Source organism: Nannospalax galili, unplaced genomic scaffold (assembly GCF_000622305.1).
Source record: "Nannospalax galili isolate Female #2095 unplaced genomic scaffold, S.galili_v1.0 scaffold676, whole genome shotgun sequence".
NCBI classification, from domain to species: Eukaryota; Metazoa; Chordata; class Mammalia; order Rodentia; family Spalacidae; genus Nannospalax; species Nannospalax galili.
This window is the reverse complement of record NW_008337446.1, coordinates 1,185,095-1,204,827: the sequence shown is the minus strand read 5'-3', so window position 1 is coordinate 1,204,827 and position 19,733 is coordinate 1,185,095. Positions and strand designations below refer to the sequence as shown.

The 19,733-nt window shown below is 37.5% G+C and overlaps 1 protein-coding gene across 1 annotated transcript in view; it reads left to right on the top strand.

Annotated features, from left to right (window-relative positions):
* Positions 1–19,733, top strand: part of Tnks (tankyrase) — a 214,673-nt gene that overhangs the window by 107,427 nt on the left and 87,513 nt on the right. Inside the window, exons 4-5 of the mRNA XM_008832600.2 lie at positions 14,936–14,972; positions 15,708–15,783. Coding sequence (XP_008830822.1) covers positions 14,936–14,972; positions 15,708–15,783 — 113 coding nt within the window. The remainder of the gene's footprint in view (positions 1–14,935; positions 14,973–15,707; positions 15,784–19,733) is intronic.

The window sequence follows — 19,733 nt, the reverse complement described above, 5'->3', positions numbered from 1 at the left end:
GACGCGGCACACTCAGGATCCTTCTGCAGAAAAGCTTTAATGCATCTTGAGAGGGAGAGCATAAGCTTACAGGGCGAAGACCCCGAATGTCGGACACCCAGCCCTTATATAGGTTAGTAAGCCCGTCTTGGACGTGGCAACTCTTAATTGGTCGCAAACTCATCACCCCATATCACGCCACGAGGTATGCAGAGACTAGAATGTGGAAAATTACTTCGGGCATGCGTACTGATTTATTTACTGCTCAGCATGAACCGGATGTGAGCGCCATCTTGTAATGGCGTCTGCAGGGATGGCAGACGGCTCCCCACAGACATGCACATGGTCGTGTCACCTGCCCTCATTGTCGTGCACATGGCTGTGTCTTCTGACCTCCTTGACAGGCACATGTTCGTGTCACCTGCCCTCTCTGTCGTGGAGATGGTCGTGTCACCTTCCCCTCTGATGTGCAGATGGTAGTGTCACCTGCCCCCTCTGAAGTGCATATGGTCATGTCACCAGCCCATTCTGCCATTGTCCCGCGCTATCGTCTCGCCAGCAAGAACGACGCGGCACACTCAGGATCCTTCTGCAGAAAAGCTTTAATGCATCTTGAGAGGGAGAGCATAAGCTTACAGGGCGAAGACCCCGAATGTCGGAAACCCAGCCCTTATATAGGTTAGTAAGCCCGTCTTGGATGTGGCAACTCTTGATTGGTCGCAAACTCATCAGCCCATATCACGCCACGAGGTAGGCAGAGACTAGAAGGTGGAAAATTACTTCGGGCATGCGTACTGACTTATTTACTGCTCAGCATGAACCGGATGTGAGCGCCATCTTGTAATGGTGTCTGCAGGGACGGCAGGCGGCTCCCCACATGTTTTGATCAAATCTATGCCCATTCCCTCCCCTCTAGGTAAATCATCTTTTTTAAAAACGAGAAACATGAGACTTGAGGAAGGTCAAATGACTTGGTCAAACTCACATGGGTAGATACTAGCTTAGCCAGAATTCATTTTAAGAATCTGGCCCTAAAAGTGATGTTCTTTGTTAGAACTCACCAGTGCTCACCAAGTCAACCCAGACCCTGCTTCCAAGTGCAGTGGGGTGGAGAGTTTCATGCAGTTTCCATGGTACATACCACCCTTTATCTTTATGATGAAAGTGGAAGTAGAAGAAAAATATTAGCCTGCTGCAATGAGAGTAAGGTACAAAGACGTTAAAGGGAAGTGGGCAAAACACATTTTAGTTACAAATCAAATTATTATTTATGCTGACAATGTTTGTTGGTTAAGAGAACTAACCTCATAAGGTAAAGATGGGTTTGGCTTCAGAGTCTCCTGGATCCAGACACTTGAGCACCTGATTGTTGCTGCTTCTATAACCTACATGCCTTTCTCCACCCTTCTCTGTTGGCCTCCCCTCATTCTGGTTTTCTTTCCCTCCTGCTGTTTTCAACCACTTTCTCATCCCTACCTTGGCTCTCTATCCCATTGCCACAACTCCAGCTTCTGTGACTCCATTTTCTGTCTGCATAGTTTTAATTTTTAGGCTTACAGTGTTTTAAAGAACATGGCCATTGACAACTCTGGGTTCAAAACTCTATAACTCTTACTTTTCAGACATGGAAACAACTCTTCCAGTTGTGCACAGAAAATATTCTGGGAGAATTCTGAACCATTTGAGTCAAATATCTGTACTTGGATTATTCACTGGTCTGCAGATGGAATGTAATAAGGCCAGGCTTAAGCCCTGGCCTGGAATTGGGAACTCATTCATGAGTTATCAGATTTAAGGAGGAACAACAAGTGATTGGAGCCAGAGAGATGGCCCAGTGAGTAAGAGCATTTGTTATTCTTGCAAAGGACCCAGGTTTGGTTCCCAGCACACACAGGGCTGCTATCTGTAACTCCAGTTCCAGAGGATCCGACACCTTCTCCTGGCCTCTACAGGTGCTTCATGCACTGTTGATGTTTAGCATGCAGAATTTATTACTATTCTTAAATTATTTTTATTTTATGTGTGTGAGTGTATTGCCTACATGTATGTAAGTGCACCCATGTCATGCAATACTTGTGGCGGTCAGAAGAGGGCATCATATCCCCTGGAACTGTAGTTTGGACGGTTGTTAATTGCCATGTGTGTGCTGGGAATTGAACCTGGGACCTCTGCAAGAGTAGCCAGTGCTCTTACCTGCTGAGCCATTTCTCCAGCATCTACCTTATAGAAATTTGTACGCATGCTTTTATTAATAAAGAATGTTTTGTTTCACTGCCAACTTAACTAAAAAGTCAGTAGCTGTTTTTCTTTAGATGCTCATCATATAATTTTCAGATAGCTTATTTTCCAGAGTAGGCTCTCTGCCAGCTAAACTTTGTTTCATAGGCTATAACTTTAGGTGACACTTTGCATGTATCACCTGTTTCATAGTAGAGTACTATTAGAGAGGCAGCATTCATTGTGAGTAAAAATGTTCAATTTGACCTTTATCAGCTATTTAGTCACTAGACAGGGTCTCTGTGTTTGGGGGGGGGGGGGTTATAAAATTTATTTCTGTGTGGTTGAATGAAACAGATTAGTAGTGAATTTGATACTTTAAGCATGCTCTCAGTCATTTCTTGGCATGTACTTTGAGTGAAATCACCTCTTCAAAAGCCTCTCTGTCTGTCACCACCGAATACTTCTCTTTATCTGCACACTGAAGCATGTGGCAACATTTCTCCAGTTCTTGGTACCCTGGAATTATCATCACTGCATGCATCTTTCCAAGCCTCAACTTTATAGAATTTTGGTCAGATCTGTTAGTTGCTAACCTTCTCAAGGTCTAGCCACCCCAAGAACATTTTCATAGGCTACTTTTCCCTTCCCTCACTTCATAGCATTCACTCTTTTTATACTACTCTTCCTTTCTCTTCCCCTTCTTTTTTCTTTCTCTTTCCTACCCATCATTTCCCTTCCTGCTACATAAATGTCTGTACCTTATATCCTTTATCTCTGAAGTTTCTTGTGGTTAGGAGAGTCATTATTCTCTGACTTGGAGCAACTTTGCTCTTACTATAGTTAACGGTTTTCACTGTTTACTGATTATAGCTTTATTGTTATAATCTTCTGGCTCATGATGGTTTTTAGATGTGTACTGTTCAAATACAGTTAGCCACTAGTGACAGCTGGCAGTGAACATGAGAAATGAGTTTTAGAGCCTCATGCTAAAATGATAGTTATTTGGATATAGTGGATTAAATGAAATGTACTATTGAAATTAATTTCTCCTGTTAGCTTATTTTTAACACAGCTAGTCAAGAGTATAGAATTACATAAACAGCTTGTATTATATTTCTATTGCATAGCATTTTTTTACATATTCAAAAGTAAAAGGAAATATATAGAACACAAAGGGAAAAAAATGAATGAACTATTTAAAAATTACCACATGCATGGCATTCTGGAGGCATTGTGGGTAGGTGCAAATATGCCTACGTGTCTCAGGAGACCCAAGAGCTTTGTTACTTTACATAGTCTGGTGGAAGTTCATCATGATTGGCCCTGAACTGTAAAGAAATGTAGCATTGTGTTTCATATAATCCCTATTGACTCCACAGAAGTATATAATATTTTTCAGAAAGAAATTCTGTCAGTTAGCAGTTACATTGAAAACTTGGCTATTTTTGTTGCTGTGCTAAAATGCTGTAACTAAAAGCAACTTAGGAAGAGTTAGTTTTGACTACAGTTCTGAAAGGATAGAGTCCATAATGGCAAGGGGTGTGGCACCTGGAACAGGAAACTCAGAGATCACATTCCATCCTCATAAAGGAGGTAAAGAGAGAAAACTGGAACTAGGGCAGGGCATGCATTGAGCTCTCAAAAGCCCTCCCCCAATGACTTCTGCTAGCAGGGTTGCACCTCCTAAGTTTCCCCACACAGCACCACCAACTGGGGACCAAATACTCAAATACCTGAGCATATGGGGGCATTTCTCATCAAACCATCACGTCTATTCAAAGTTGATTTTTATGGTACCAGCTTTTTTTTTTCCTTTTTGAGACCAGGTCTCCCTGTAGCCCCAGCTGGCATGGAACTCGTTATGGTGTAGACCTGACTGGTTTCGAAATCACAGAGATTCATCTATCTCTGCCTCGTAAGTGTGATTAAAGGCATGTGCCACCATCCCTGGCTTATGGTACCAGCTTTTTAGTGAGGCAAAATTATTGTTTTTATATGAAGATTTTTGATAAATTTATGAAAGAAAACCAAGGCCATCAAACAGGTAGAAATAACAAAAAGTCAACACCATTTAATGTTTGTATCACTTTATGTGAAGTATATTAAAATGTTTATTATTTAAATTCCTTTTTGATTTAAACCAGTAGGCAAAATTGATCTCTTCATTTAAGCAACTGTTTGATGTATAGTACTTGCAGTCTCAGAGTTGTGAGGCTACTTGAACAAAGCACACTATGATTTATAGGGACCACATTGTTATCTTTGAAAAGAAAATTGCTTCCCTGCAGTCCTTTCTCTTATCTGGATGCTTTGCCCTTTCAATACATTGATCTACTGAGGCCCGAAAGTTTTCTTTTTGTTTTTTAATTTAATTTTTTTAAATTTTATGTGTATGCGTGTATTGCCTGCATGTAGGTAAGTGTACCCGTGTCATACAATGCCCATAGAGGTCAGAAGAGGCTGTCAGATCCCCCGGGACTGGAGTTAATGCACAGTTGTTAGTTGCCATGTGGGTGCTGGGATTCAAACCTGGGTCTTCTGCAAGAACAACCAGTGTTCTTAACCACTGAGCCATCTCTCTAGCCCCGGCTCCAAAGTTTTGTAAGCCACCTGTTTGGGGATTTGCAGAGCTATGCTTCTTTTCTTTAAAAAGTATAATTCTAAGGAATCGCAGGTTAATGGAGAAGTTCATGTGACTGCTCTTTGAGTGGTGTAAGAACTGTCTTTAACATAACCGTGATTATTGTATGTTCTCTTAGTGTATTTTGTCCTTTGTTAAAACAACTGTGAAGTATGCAGAGGCTTTGCAGTTTTGGCCTTCCCAAGAAGAGCAGTTGTGGTTTACTTCCTCAGCTGCACATTTCTTTTTTTATTTCTTTCCTCCTTTTCCCCAAACTTTACTAAATTTCTTATTCAGGATTGGAAGAAATTGTAGTGAAATCGATTAACGATATCTCAGACATAATCTTTCTTATTTAAGCCTTCAGTTTTATGCCATTCATTTGTTTAAATTGCATAATTTATTTATCCACTTAAATATATGTTGACTGTGTACAATATGCCAAGCACAATACAATGGTAGAGCCATAAATCTTGCCTCAGGAGAAAACGTGATGGAATCAGAGCTATCACATAAACAGTGTTGCCAGATTGTCAAAGTTCCTTACTCACTAAGCAGCCCTCTGTGCATCTGCTCTGCAGGTATCACCAATGTGAACATCATTGGTCTGGTTTGTTGAGAAAAAAAAAAATGATTGAAAACTGTTTTTAGGAATTAACTGAGCTAAGTACTATGTTACTAAAGCTTTTGGGGATCTACCATTGGTCAGGGGAATAGTTCAGAGAAATGCTAACTTCCTAACCTGTTTCAGTCATGGACCTAAAAAAGCATCTTTAGACCCACTCCCCTAAGGAGAAAATAACCTGTACATTTGAACATAAACTCAGTTTTGCCCGTAGTTTTCCCAGACTTGTTGAATTCCAGGAAGTTACCAGAGGCACGTCTGACTTGAGTCAGTTTCTCTCTCATTTATTTTTATTTTATGTGTATGAGTGTTTTGCCTGAATGCATGTGAGTGCACCTGTGTTGTACAATGCCCTGGGAGGTCAGAAGATGGCATCAAATCCCCTGGAACTGGAGTTATAAACGATTGTTACCTGCCATGTGGGTGCTGGGAATTGAACCCGGGACCTCTGCAAGAGCAATCAGTGAACCTAATTGCAGAGCCATCTCTCCAGCCCCAAGTCTGTATTTTTAAAAAGATTTTGAATGACAGACTTTAGAGTTGATCATAATTTTTTAAGGAATTTTTTTTTAGTCCAATGTAGTAAACTAAATAAGGTAAGAGTGAATGTTGTCACTCTGATTTAAGACATACAGACATTAGGATTAGTTACAGGACAATTGCCAAAGGATCCTGGGAGGAGAAAGTACCACAGATGAAACAGGGAGAATGGAAAGAATTTGAAGTAGGGAGAAGCTACATGGATCACATTGTAGCAGAATTTGTAATTTGATCTGTTAATTTAATATATAACTAGGAAAGCCATGCTACCGAGCTGCAAATTAATAAAAATTGACAGTGATGTTGAAAATATTTACATTAAAATTTAGATTAATAGCTTGTCCAATAGTCTTTGTGAACACAATCATATGAGCAATTACTCTGTTGATTCAGCTTATGCTTGGGGTGCTACATTACCACAGTCAGACTTCCCATGTTGAAATGCTCATTAACTTAGAATCATTCATTTCAGTGATATAGCTTACTTAATTTAGTTCTTAAATTGAACAGTCTGTGATTATTATACCACCATTTTCAAGATAGACATTGGGAGTTCATAGCTTAGTCACAAGAATTCTCAGACATACAAAGAAAATATGCTTTAGGATCAAAGTAGTTACATTATTTTGAAAAATAATATTTCTAAAATACAGTGAAAAGGGCTACAGTGTTTAGCAAGCCAGTTGGCACTTTCCCTGAGCTTAATATTAGCATGCACAGAACCTACCCACTGGTTGAACACTTACTTGTCTACTTAGCCTTCTTGTGATGGTGCATCTATCTAGATTCTTTTTTATTTGAACTTGTTTCTTTTTACCCTTGTCTGCTTTGCACAGCTTGTTCAGTAGAGGAGGAGCTACATGGGTTGCTTATTACAATTTCAGAAAAATACATAAAAGCAAAGATGTATAAAGTGTGGGACGTGAAAATGGTGTATTTGTATGTTTTGGAAATTTTTTTTTTGTAAATTTTGTTAGGAAATTGTTTTAAGTATAAATAAAAAAAATTTTTTTTAGGCACGGTATCATTCTGTAGTCCTGGCTGTCCTAGAACTCGCCATGTAGATCAGGCTGGCCTCAAACTCACACAGATCTGCCTACTTCTGCCTCCTAAGTGCTGCAGTTAAAGCCGTGTACCAGCCCTCAAAAAATGGTTTTATTTGAAGTAGCAAAAAGAAGTAGGAGGAGATGATCAGTTTCAAATAATCTTAATTAATGTTGTTCAGATGCATCTGCTTATGTATACAGGGAGTAAATCCACATATCAACTATACATTTTAATTTTCTGAATTTTAATTTACTGTACTCATACTATCACGTCATCTAGTTTCTTATTATTTTAAATACCTAGCAAATGAAGACACAGCACTTCTATCCAGAACAGACAAAGGCAGTCTTACGGTGATGTTGAAATTTGACTCATCAGTTGTTTTTGGTGTTTGCTGATGAAAATGTGCCGGCCTAGTAACTGTTTCTTAGAAGGTAGAAATAAGATTTATATAATTTTCAATGCTTAGTATTATCTTTTTGGAAGATAACTGCTCGGAATTTCCTTGTTTCTCTCATGTTTTAGAAAATTGCTTAGATTACCTGTAATATGCATCACTTTCTGAATGATCTTTGCTGTATTGTTGAGACACTGATGATAACCCTGAACCAGAATTAAAACATGTCATTTTCTCCCTGTTTAAGCATGCATCCGGCAGAATAAGTGAAAGATAAGGAATTAGGAGTTGTGCAGAAATAGTTCAGGTCAGGAGAATTGCTCCAGGAGAGCTGGGCTGGTGGGGTTTCCAGCTCTTAAACTATGGCAGGTCTTCTGCATTCATCTGTAATCAACATTTCCTCTTTTGTTCTGACTACTTTTAATAAACAACAGGGCCATTTTCCATAATTAAAAATCTTTCAGAATTTTCAAGCAAACAGAAATTATTGGGACAGAAATCAGAGATGTACTTCCATGAAATGAGATTTCAGATGGGTCTGAGAAACTTTGGAGTGTGATAGAAATATTCTCTATCTTTTGTAGCGCCTATAAAGGATTACTCTGTGGTTAAGGGTGCTTGCTGCTCTTGCAAAGAACCAGAGTTCAGTTCCTAGCACCTACTTTGGGCTGCTCACAAGCACCTGTAATTCTACCTCTAGGAAACCTAACACCCTCTTCTGGCTTCTGTGGGCAGTATACATATATGTGCCTGTGCATGCATGTCAATAAAAAGTTTTAATATTTAAAAGTATGAATGTAACTAAATATACATCAATAATATATAAAAGAAAAGACACTCTACTTTATTACAAAGCATTCTAAGTGAAACCTGGGCCTGTACCCGGTAGCATTACTATTTTTTTCAGTGAAACAGCTAATCGATATGCATCCCTTCAGACCTGAAATTAAGGGAGTGTGAATTGTAGCTATAGAAAAAGGTACTAGAGCTCCACCTGCTGGTGTACTCCTGAAATTCCTATGCTTGGGCATCAAGCAGGAGAATCAGTTCAAGGCCAGCCTGGTCTGCTTAGTGAGATTGAGGGAGGAAAAGGATAGGAGGAAGAAAGAGAAAAGGACCACCAGTGTAGCACAGAATATGAACTATTGCCAAATGGAGGAAGCATGCAATTTACTTTTCTAAACCACATTCTTTTAAAAAAATATTTATTATTTTTATGTGTATGTGTATATTGCCTGCTTGTAGGTAAGTGCACCTGTGTTTTGCAGTGCCGGTGGAGGACAGAAGAGGCTGTCAGATCCCCTGGAACTGGAGTTACGGACAGTTGTTAACTGCCATGTGGGTGCTGGGATTCGAACCCAGGTATTCTGCAAGAACAGTGTTCTTAACTGTTAAGCCATCTCTCCAGCCCTAAACCACATTCTTAAAAGATCCAACATCATAATTCTATTAAAAAAATTCCAGAGCCCTCCATCTGCCATCTGCACAGGAAGTTGATGCCTTAGAAACAGTGGGCAATCTGTGCTGCCAGACTCCCTATAAGTAATTGTAATGCTCCAAATGTAGAGTGAGAATTTCCTCATCCCTTCTTTCCTTCTTGTCATCTTTTTAATGTATTTGAGGGTTCTTTCCTCTGTAGTGTGTTGTAAAAGGTCATTTTCTTTTAAAGTACAGGTGTACTTTGCAGATGTCTCAGAGGTCAACAGCTTCCTAGAGAAATATCTCTCTTGGCCCTTAGTATCCAGCTTTAAAGAGTATTTATCTCACAATACCACCTCTGTCCCATCAGTATATATTCATATTTATATCACCTATTTTAATATAGTTGTTCCCTTGGGTATCTGAAGAATTGGCTTCAGTTCATATTTTCCCTTATATTTGTGGGGGATGAAGTAGTAGTTTATTAGTCAGTAGGGGGAAATAAAAGCTTATATTACAGTCTTTGGCTGCAATAATTTTAAGAGTAAGAAGAATATGAATTCTTAGTCATTGAAACTCTCTAAAGTTGCAGTAGAATGTTCCAGTTGTTCTGTGTGTTCCTCTCTCCACTGTCCACTATGTGATGGGCACTAGCTACCTGTGCCTGCCAAATACCTGAAATATGGCTAGTATGACTAAGGAACAAAACTATTTTTTGCATAATTTTAACTTATTTAAATGTAAGTAACCACGTGAGTGTGTTAGGTACTATACTGGTCAACATAGATAGGTTTATATTAAGTGCAGTTGGTGTTTCATGCTGGTGAATGTTAGTTAATGTTAGCTACTTAGCTTTTAGGAGATAATTGAAGTAAAGAAATCACCTCCAGGAATATACTCTGTTAAAAGTCCCAAATTATTTTGTTTAGAAAAGATATGGAGGGGCTAGAGAGATGGCTCAGCGGTTAAGAGCACTTGCTGGTCTTGCAGAAGACCCAGGTTTGGTTCCCAGCACCCGCTTCTGTAACACTTGTTCTGGGGAATCTGATGCTGTCTTTACTTACATGCAGAAAAACACCATGCACATGAAAATAAATTAATTAATTTTAAACAAAAATTTTTTAGAAATGTATTTTTAGCCATGACCTTTCGTTGTGTGACGGTAAGGACTTTGGAGCCACATCAGAAGTAATGGAAAGCCTTGATAAGAGTCAGGCTGGGAAGAAGACACCAAGAACAGCTTTGTAGTTTTCCCCTTATTGCCCTGAAGATATTCACAAAAGATTTTAGAGAGAACATGATAATTTCAGTATCCTTGAGACGCTCATTTCTGGATAGTAGAATATCAGTCTGTTTCAAAATTGGGTTGGGTAAAGCTTTAAGTTCTTGAGCACAGATTATTTGTTGGTCCTATAGCTAAATTCTTTCCACAGCCACATAGCCAGTTCTGAGTATTCAAATTTATTAATGAACACAGAAAAATATGTCACCAAAACTAATACTCCATTCTCCAAATAGGTTGTGAGTTTAGCTAAAATAATCAATGTCTTATATTTGCTAGTACCTCAGTGAAAAGATTTCTGAATCAATTTATCAATTCATGGTACTGCTCAGCACTCAGCAACTCAAGAGTCCCTGTATTAACTTGATAGTAGAAATTCTTGACTGAAGTCTTTACATACCTTTTCTCTTGAGATACCTAATAAGTTCAGGAATTACATCATGCTATAGAAATGGGAAATGCATTGATCATTTGAATAGACCCAGAAGATTTTTCTTACTGTGGCCCCATGGTTCAGGTTTATAAGCTCAGTGCTTTCAAGTAGTTCTGGTAGGAAATTTTGGCTTATTTTTATTATGTTTATTTAAAGCTAATTATTTACTTTATAAAAATTATTTCCTTGTACTTAACAATTGGTTTATCTCCTTGTTTACATTCCTTCTTTCAAAGCTCAAATGCGGTGATTTTGTGTTGTTAGCTCCTGGTAGTTCAGGGCTTGATAGACTGGTAGGTTAGTGAAATCTACACAATCAGTTTAACTGCTTTGGGACCACTTCTTTAACCGTAAATGAGTATGTTGACCACTAGCTGTGGTGGTGCATACCTATAATTCCTGCTCTCTAGAAGTAGAGGCGGGGGTGTTGCCACTGAGTTTGAGGCCAGCTTGGGCTACATAGCAAGGACCAGACCAGACCAGGCTAGGCAGGGCTATATAGCCTGCCTTCCCAGGAAGATGATCTCTTAGAGCTATTCTGAAATTGTTGGGTGAGGTGACATGGAGAAGGGTGACGTTCAAATTTACATTTCCTGCATTTCACATACAGTGAAATATTACTGATAAACATGTATTATGTGTGGCATTTTGAGTCCCTTACTGCTTTAAAAATTTGACTTTCTGTGTTATTCCCATCGCCACAAAACCTGAGATGATTCATTTTTACAAAACAGTGTATTTGATCTTGTCACTTGCCAACCCTTATAGTGTTGAAATTGAAATGTCAGTAAGCATGATTTCTTTTTTTTTTTTTTTTTTTTTTTTTTTTTTTTGCCTTTTTGAGACAGGGTCTCCCTGAAGCCCCAGCTGTCCTGGAACTCACTGTGTAGACCAGGCTGGCCTTGAACTCAGAGATCTGCCTGCTTCTGCCTCCTGAGTGCTGGGATTAAAGGCATGCGCCACCATGCCCAGCTTATTTTTTAATTTTTTTTTATTTGATGTGTATGAGTGTATTCCCTGCATGTATGTAAGTTCACCCATTGTCGTGCAGTGCCTCTGAGTCAGAAGGGGACATTGGATCCCCTAGAACTGGGTTAGGACAATTGTTAGCCACTGTGTGGGTGCTGGTACTCAAACCCAGGTACTCTACAAGAACAGCCAGTGCTCTTAACTGCTGAGCCATCTCTCCAGCTCTGACTTCTATTTTATATATCTAAGTTTTCTTCAAAAGAAAATTTTGCCTGTATACTAAATGTCGAAGTTATTTCTGACTACCTCAAAGAAATATGCAGGGGAGTTTTATTTTTAACCAGCATTTTGATAACATTTTAAAGCATTAAATTGTATATCTGTGAGTTTATATTTTTGCACATTTTCATTAATTGATAGTAATGACAATTCTGATCACAGAAACTAAATTTTGTGGCTACTTATTTTTATCCTACTTTATTCTGATCAAAAACTTGTCTTTTAAGCTGTCCTTTCATGGCTGCTATTATCTTGACGGTAATTGCCTGGTTTCCGTTCTAGCTGATCTACTGCTTGTCCTTATCTGGATGTTATTAAAGAATATAAATGCTCCATAGAGCGTCATAGTCTCAACCTAAGTGTTTTCAGTTTCTCAGCTAAAATAAAACAGATCTGGTGTTTGGCTGCTAGTAAGACGCTCGGGTTTGCTGTCACTGTTTGAAGGACTGGAAATTCATTATGCTACTTGTCCTTCGAGGGAGGCAGGGTGTGGAAAATGGCTTCAGCTGTTTACTGATTGTGGTTTGGGGCACTGGATAGTCTGGAATACATTGCAAAAGAGCTGGTTAGAGTACCAGGCTTGCTACAAGAAAGAGCAGAAAGTTATTTGTAATACCCATGTCTGACTGTTGGCTGCACATATATATTCCTTTTTGAAAGCTTCAGTTTATTATCAGTATTTCCAGAAAGGAATAGCATCCCTGTAAAAATGTGCATTTTGGTGAAAATACCAGTAAGTTGTGCATGTACATGATGAGGACTTTGTGCACATAGGCTGATTCGAGCTTTGAAAAACCTAAGTCCTTTGCAGGTTTGTTAGCTGGCTTATTGGAGTCTTGTTTTACTGTGGCTTGAATTTCAGTAGTAGCTACTTCCAGTTCACAGTGTTGCTGTGTTTTAGCTGCATATCAGGAAATGTGCAATTCTACAGAACACAAACTGTCAGAACCTAGTACCTCTTCCCCAACTCACCTCTGGCTCCCTTCCTATCCAACAAACACTTGGAGTAAAGTACAGAAATGTTTTATGTTATCAGAAACTTGAAAATATTTAAATAGAATACACTTTGCACTCCTTTGTTAAAACATGTCATTGTTTTCTCATTGGTTCTCTGTTTTCACTCTCCTGCAAATGTCCTTTACTTCCTTCCAATTTACAAAGAACCAACATCTCCCTTCTTCCTTGAGAGTTGTTTCCATCCTTCGCCTGAGAACCATGAGTTTTCCTTTAAAACTGTGCTTTAGTTTCTAGTTCACAGAAGGCTTCCTTGATCCACAGCTATGCTGCCTGTTATTAATCCCATTTGGACTAGCCAATAAATCCTTAATAACATTTCGTAGGACACTCCCTGTCTTTCTCCTTTAATAGAATAATAGTCCTTAAAGTCAGAGATGATAGTGTCTTATTTCTGAATCTGGTATATATGCCTTTTGGGCAAGTGAATGGTTTTTATAGACGTATTCCATAATTTGAATTACTTAGATTGTAATTATTTAGGCCTTTTAAGACTTCTTCATTTGTCTCTATAACTCCCATATTTCTAGTATGTTCAACTTCCATACTGCTCTCTAAGATGTTTTTAAAAAGTAAGTCTTTCACTTTGAGCCCTTTTGGCCAGAAGATATAATAATTTAACTCCTGTGTGGTTAATTATTAATGAACCTGAACTACAGATTATAAGAAATTGGAAAGACCAGCTCCATAATCATGGAATTGTTCATTATACTGTAATGATTTGTATTGGGGGCTGGGGGAGACTGACCTTTGGCATATAATTTCTTTATTTGAAAATATGTGGTTATAGTTTCTAGAATTTAATCCAGTTCTTAATCTAAGAGGCAAAACAATATTTGCTAATAGTGGATTCTAAAATTTAAGCACATACTTATGCTCTTAGGTATCTTTAGAGCATTTGCATTCTTTTCTATAGCAAAAGAGAAACAAGGTATAAAGAAAGTTGTAGTCATAAGTAAACATTTTAACAAAATTATTTCATAACTTTCATTAAATCTAAAAATTTTTTTCTAGTGTAGTCTTTGTATTTGTTTTCACAGAATGACTTAAGGCAATTTGTATAATTATTTCTTTAGTGACATATCAAACAGAGTCAATGTATTATAACTGAATCATAATCCTGGCTGGTCTTTTTATTTATTGAAGGAACAAACACAATACATATTCAGATTCCCTATCCTTCAGTTGAGCTTGCAAAAGATCTTGTTAGATCTAAGAAATTTGTTATGAAAGATTTTTAATTTCTCTTTTTAATTCGTGGGCTAATTTGAAAAGTCCACTATGGAAAAAATAGAAGCAAAAATTACCCAACTCTTAAAAAATTTATCTAATTCTTAATAATTAAATATCTGCTGCTCATTTTCAGAGACACTAACATCCTTTTAAAAATGATTTAAGATGATCTCTTTGTAAAACCTGGTACATATAGTATAAATGTTAAAGCAGGTTAGATTATTGTTGGCATTTAAGAATGTGCTCTCTGTTTTGGTTTTGGAACGCTGCCTCCAAGAGGTTCATAGCATTTGGTACGTAGTTCACGTATTTCTAGTCTACAGACCTTCCCTATCAAGGCAAAAAAGGCTTCATAATTCTGATATTTGCCTTTTTACTGCTATAAAGCACAGTGATGGTGATTAATTAAAAAAAAAAAATCTTCCCGTGTCATTACAAATAAAACCACGGGTTTTTGAAGACTAGTAATTTGTACCTTTAAAGAGCCACGTTATATCGCTTTTGTCTCAGAATGTATTATGCTTCACAAGTATACTGTGACAGCCTGAATAGAAAGGGGGGAGGGGACATTGTCTTGAGCTGGCATGCTGTTATCAGAGGGAATGTGTTTCTGGACATGAGATTTAGCATTCATTGGTTGTTTAAGAAAGCTATTTCATCTGAGGATTGGACAAGAAGCTGCGTCAATTTGCTGCCCGTCTCCAAGGCACTGGTGATGCTGCCTTCACAAGCTGGCTAACGTCACGGCTCCATCACCCAGCGGGGTGTGGACTCTCTTTTTCTGTTCTTCTGTTTTTAATTCTCTATTTGCTGCCTACTGCATTTCTTAATCTGTCTTCTGCCAAATGCTAACAGCATGATATTTTGCAATCATCTAGGTGAATACAAAAAAGACGAACTCCTAGAAGCTGCTAGGTAAGTGATTCCATTTATTTAAGTGAGTATAATGCATTTAAGAGAGAAAAGGCGGGGGGGGAAGCAGGTGGAGAACTAGAAAAATTTATAACATGTTATTGTCTTGCTTGAATTTTAAGTAATAGTGTAAATAAGACCTTCTACTAAATCTTTGTATACTTTATTTTACATTGTTAGTGGATATAATGGCAAAATCCTTTACTATGGTGAAGATTGTAAGGTTAATTTTATTTGTAACATTCTTGAGGTACCTGCAAACCTTAGTTGTCCAGCTTTTCAAATGATATTCTTGTCGTGTGTACGTGCATATATCTTTATTTTGCTTTGAAGATGTTTCTAGCCTAGCTTGAATGAGGCATAAAGTAAATGTTAAAATCTTCACCTATTTTTTTTGTTGTTAGTCATTTATAATTCAATTGATTACTTCTTTTTAGAATTTGTATGTATTTAAAAACTGTGATGTTTTAGATCATTTTTCAGAATAAAGTTTATTTGTAATTAAGATGACTTTATGTAGATAAATAAAACTATAGAAAGCTGCATTACCTAAGATGTACTACCCATAATGATTAACAGGAATTATGTTAACTGAATTAAGTATTGTAAGACATTCATTGTGATCTGTAAAAAATTAAAGCAAAATCCTTGTTATTTTCTACTCTTAAGAAAAACATCCATAAATATTCAAAAGAAGCTCTATAATTTCACAGACATTGATTTACTACCTTTTTATAGGAGTGGTAATGAAGAAAAACTAATGGCTTTACTGACTCCTCTAAATGTGAATTGCCATGCAAGTGATGGGCGAAAGGTAGGTTGTTTTCAGTGCCATCTCTTTCACGACTTCTTGTTTACAATGCAGTTTGTTCAGAGTAGGCTTGAATACATGTGTCTGCCTGTATCCATGTACATATTTATGACTGTTTTCACTGGCATCCTCACACTGTACAATGAAGTGCTGCTCTCAGTTACTGGAGTTGTGACATATTCATGGTGCTGGGGAAGCACAGATCTTAAGTAAGGTTTTATTCTTAAATGCCAGGCACTGAACGTTGTTTGTTACATGAACTGCAGGCAGCTTTTTCAGTGACTAATAGTAACACATTTTTAGTGTGCTGTAATGGAAAGAAATATTTATGACATATACTTTGTTCTTCATTCGGACATATGCATTTTTAATTTATTTGGTAGATTTGTCTGTTAGATATTAGTGCTTTTTCCATTAAAGCTGAAAAATGTTAATGGTTTTTTTTTTAGATCTAGATAACAGCTCTGCTTTATTCTTTTAATTTTTATTTAACTGTGGTGTAGTGTAAGAAAAAGATTAAAAGATATTCTGCATTCAGATACACTTGTCATAACTATAAGGTAATTTATAAAGTGTGTAGCTAGCAGCATCACTATCTACTTTACATTCTTACTGAATGTAGACAGAAATGTAAATCATTTTCAGCTTGTGATAATTGACTGCAAAGTTTTGCAGTGATTTTACCTAGTAAACTGGAAAAAAAACAAACAACAAAACCAGCAACAAAACTGCAGAACATTCTATACTGCTCCAAACTAGCAAAAGGCTAATTCCATGTCTTATTTAATCTGGGGAGACGTTTTTAAGTGGTAACTGCTCTTTCTCCTTTAGTTTTAAAGTTGCTTTAGGGATTTTAACACTCATGTGAGTGGTTTGAGCTCCATATTTTATTTGAATCTTCTCGGTAGATAGAATTACATCTCTCACTTTGAAGAAAAGAGGTTTATCATCTGTAGGAGATGATGCTGTGGATTTTAGACAGATCTGGAGCCCAGCTCACTTGAGTTTTCCATAACCATTTTAGTCTTAAGGAGTTTGGGGGGAAATTACTATAGCAGATGATTCCTGTTCTTGCTTTACTCCCCAGTCCTTACCCTTTATATCTTGACAGCCCTGTTTCTAGTGCTGCAGATGCAGTTAAACTTGTACTTTACAAATTACCCCTTCGCTTTGTCTGCCCTTTACAAATGTATAGAAGAACTCCATTATTTTTCCTTCTCTCCTAAAGAGGATACTTAGCTGGAACCATGGTCTTACCCAAATTGTATAGCTCCCTTTCTGCATTAACCCTATGGGTTTTGCCACAGATTTCCTTAAATTGTAGTTATACATACATGTCTTTTTTTCTGCTGTCATGATGGTTCTTTGGATTTTGCACAGGACCAAGCCTGGCCCTTTGCATCCAGCAGCAGCTTAGGGTGCTACTCTGTTCACTGACAAGCGTGATTTCATCCTCTGAGGGTGAAAATCATCTCTACTCTTTGCCATTTAGAAAATTAAATCAGAACTACCTGAATGAGAGATTTTATATCTTCTCTTACTATTCTTTGTAATCTGTTTATTTCTGCATAGTTGTAAAGAAAAATATATTATTTTAATATGTGGGACATACATGAGATATTATACTGAAGGACTCTTAACAGAAATAAGACAATAATATTCCAAGAACATAACACTTATACTTTTGTAGATTATCATTTTAAAGAAATCAGGTAGCAAAAGAAAATTAAACTAGGCATTTATTAGGTTTTAGTGCAATGCATTAGTTTATAAGGAATTGTTCACAATTGTCATCTGTATGCAAAATGCAAATAAAACTGCATAATTTAAACTTGGTAGTATCCATATTTAGATTTTTCTCCTGATTTATGGTGCAGAGTAATTCTTTACTAACATGCACTGTTGCAGTAAAGCCACAAAATGGCAAATGATTTTCAGTACTAGTGAATTTTTCAGTGCTAGTGTAGACTGGTTATGAAAGAGACAATTCCTTTCTGACAGGGGTATAAGAAAATATGTAAGCAAATCTAGCTAATAAATTGTAAATTTTTCTCAGATGCTTGAACCACCCCGAGGACATTTGCATGTTTATATCTAGATTTAGGGAATTTGACTTTATATTATGAAAGGATAAAGATAATATTTCCTATGCAGCAAGTTAGTCAAGTATTTATATTTTTTACTTCTTTTATTTTAGAACAGGTTGCACAATCAAATCCTGTTTTACACTCTTTCCAAAAGACTTAACTGAGTTCTGTCCTTTTCGTTTTTACTACAGTTCTTAGTTTGTAAATTTAAAAGGCCCATGGAAATATAAATTCAGAAATGATTTTAGAAAGAACTGTTTCTTAAGCAGTGCCTGTGGGTGGAGAATTTTCTTAGAGATGTGTGGGGTTTGAGACTTAGGATTCTTTTTAATGTAATGTGTGAGATGATACAATGTGTGTAAATTCTCAGTAGACTTGTATTTCATATACCTTGACTTGGTGGTTATCTAATCTGGTAATATGTAAGTGGAAGTTTAATTTAAAGCTGTATGGTGCATACCTGAAATTATAGCAACTTGGGCAGGCTGGGACAGAGAGATTGCAAATTGGAGGGGCTAGCCTGGGCTATATAGTGAAATCCTTTCTCAAAGAAAAAAGGAAATTTATTTTTAAAGTATTCTGCTGAGCTGAGCAGAGCAGAACAGGTTTGCTTTATAGATAGAAAAGAACAAGGGAAAATGATAGTAACAGACTCATTACAGTAAGAGGACTGGTCATTTCAAAGTTGTACATTTGTTGTTGTTTTTTAAAGTTGAAGCATAGGGACTCTTTTATCTTCCTGTCCTGGACCTGGCCTGTTGGGGGATTTCTCAGAAGACCCAATAACAGCTTGGCTTCTGCTCATTGGCATGAACATCAGCATTTCGATTCAGTCTTTTGGGTCTAGTACATGAGCTCCTTGTAAACTAATTGATGCTTACAAATTGTAGTTAACATTTTACACAACAGAATTAGAGCTTGACTACTCTAAAAAGTTTAATTTTTTTCTTCAAAAAAGCAAAGAATGTTTTAAATAATATTTTGTTGTAAAATGCAGCTTTCAGCTGACACATACCTTTAATCCCAACTCTCAGGAGGCAGAGGCAGATAGATCTCTGTGAGATTGAGGGTAGCCTGGTCTACATAGTGAGTTCCAGGCCAGCTGGGGCTATAGGGTGATCCCATGTCAACAGACAAACCCACAATAAAACAAAAATGCTATTTTTAAAATGATGATTAATATAGAAATATATGGGCCTAGATATAGTTAGTTCTTCATCAGTCTCTATTATGATTAGCCATTCTATTATACAGTTTCTAATTGTAGTCAATCTCAGTCAGAACTTCTTTTGTACATAACCTTATTCCTATGCTTTCAAGCCCCCACCCTCCCATCCTCCCAGAGCTGATGTACTTTTCTGGCCTTTACAGGTACCTTCACTCATATGCATGCACCCATACAGACACAGACAGGCAGGCAGGCAGGCAGGCAGAGAAACACACATACATCTATAGCAAACCAGGGCTCAGCAGTTAAGACCTCTTAACTGCTTTTGCAGAGGATGTAGGTTTGGTTTTCAGTACTACATGGCAGCTTACAGCCACCTGTATCTCCAGTTCCAAGAATCTGGCACCCTCTTCTGGCCTCTGTGGACTCTTGTCACGTGGTGCACATATGCTCGTGCAGGCTCACACATGTACACATAAATTAAAAAACAGACCTTTAAAAATATTAAAAGTAGCTGGGCGTGGTGGCGCACGTCTTTAATCCCAGCACTTGGGAGGCAGAGGCAGGTGGATCCTCTGTGAGTTCAAGGCCACCCTGGTCCACATAGTGAGTTCCAGGTCAGCTGGTGCTACAGGGAGACACTGTCTCACAAAGACCAAAAAAAAAAAAAAATCATTTTTTAAATGGGGGGAGGGATT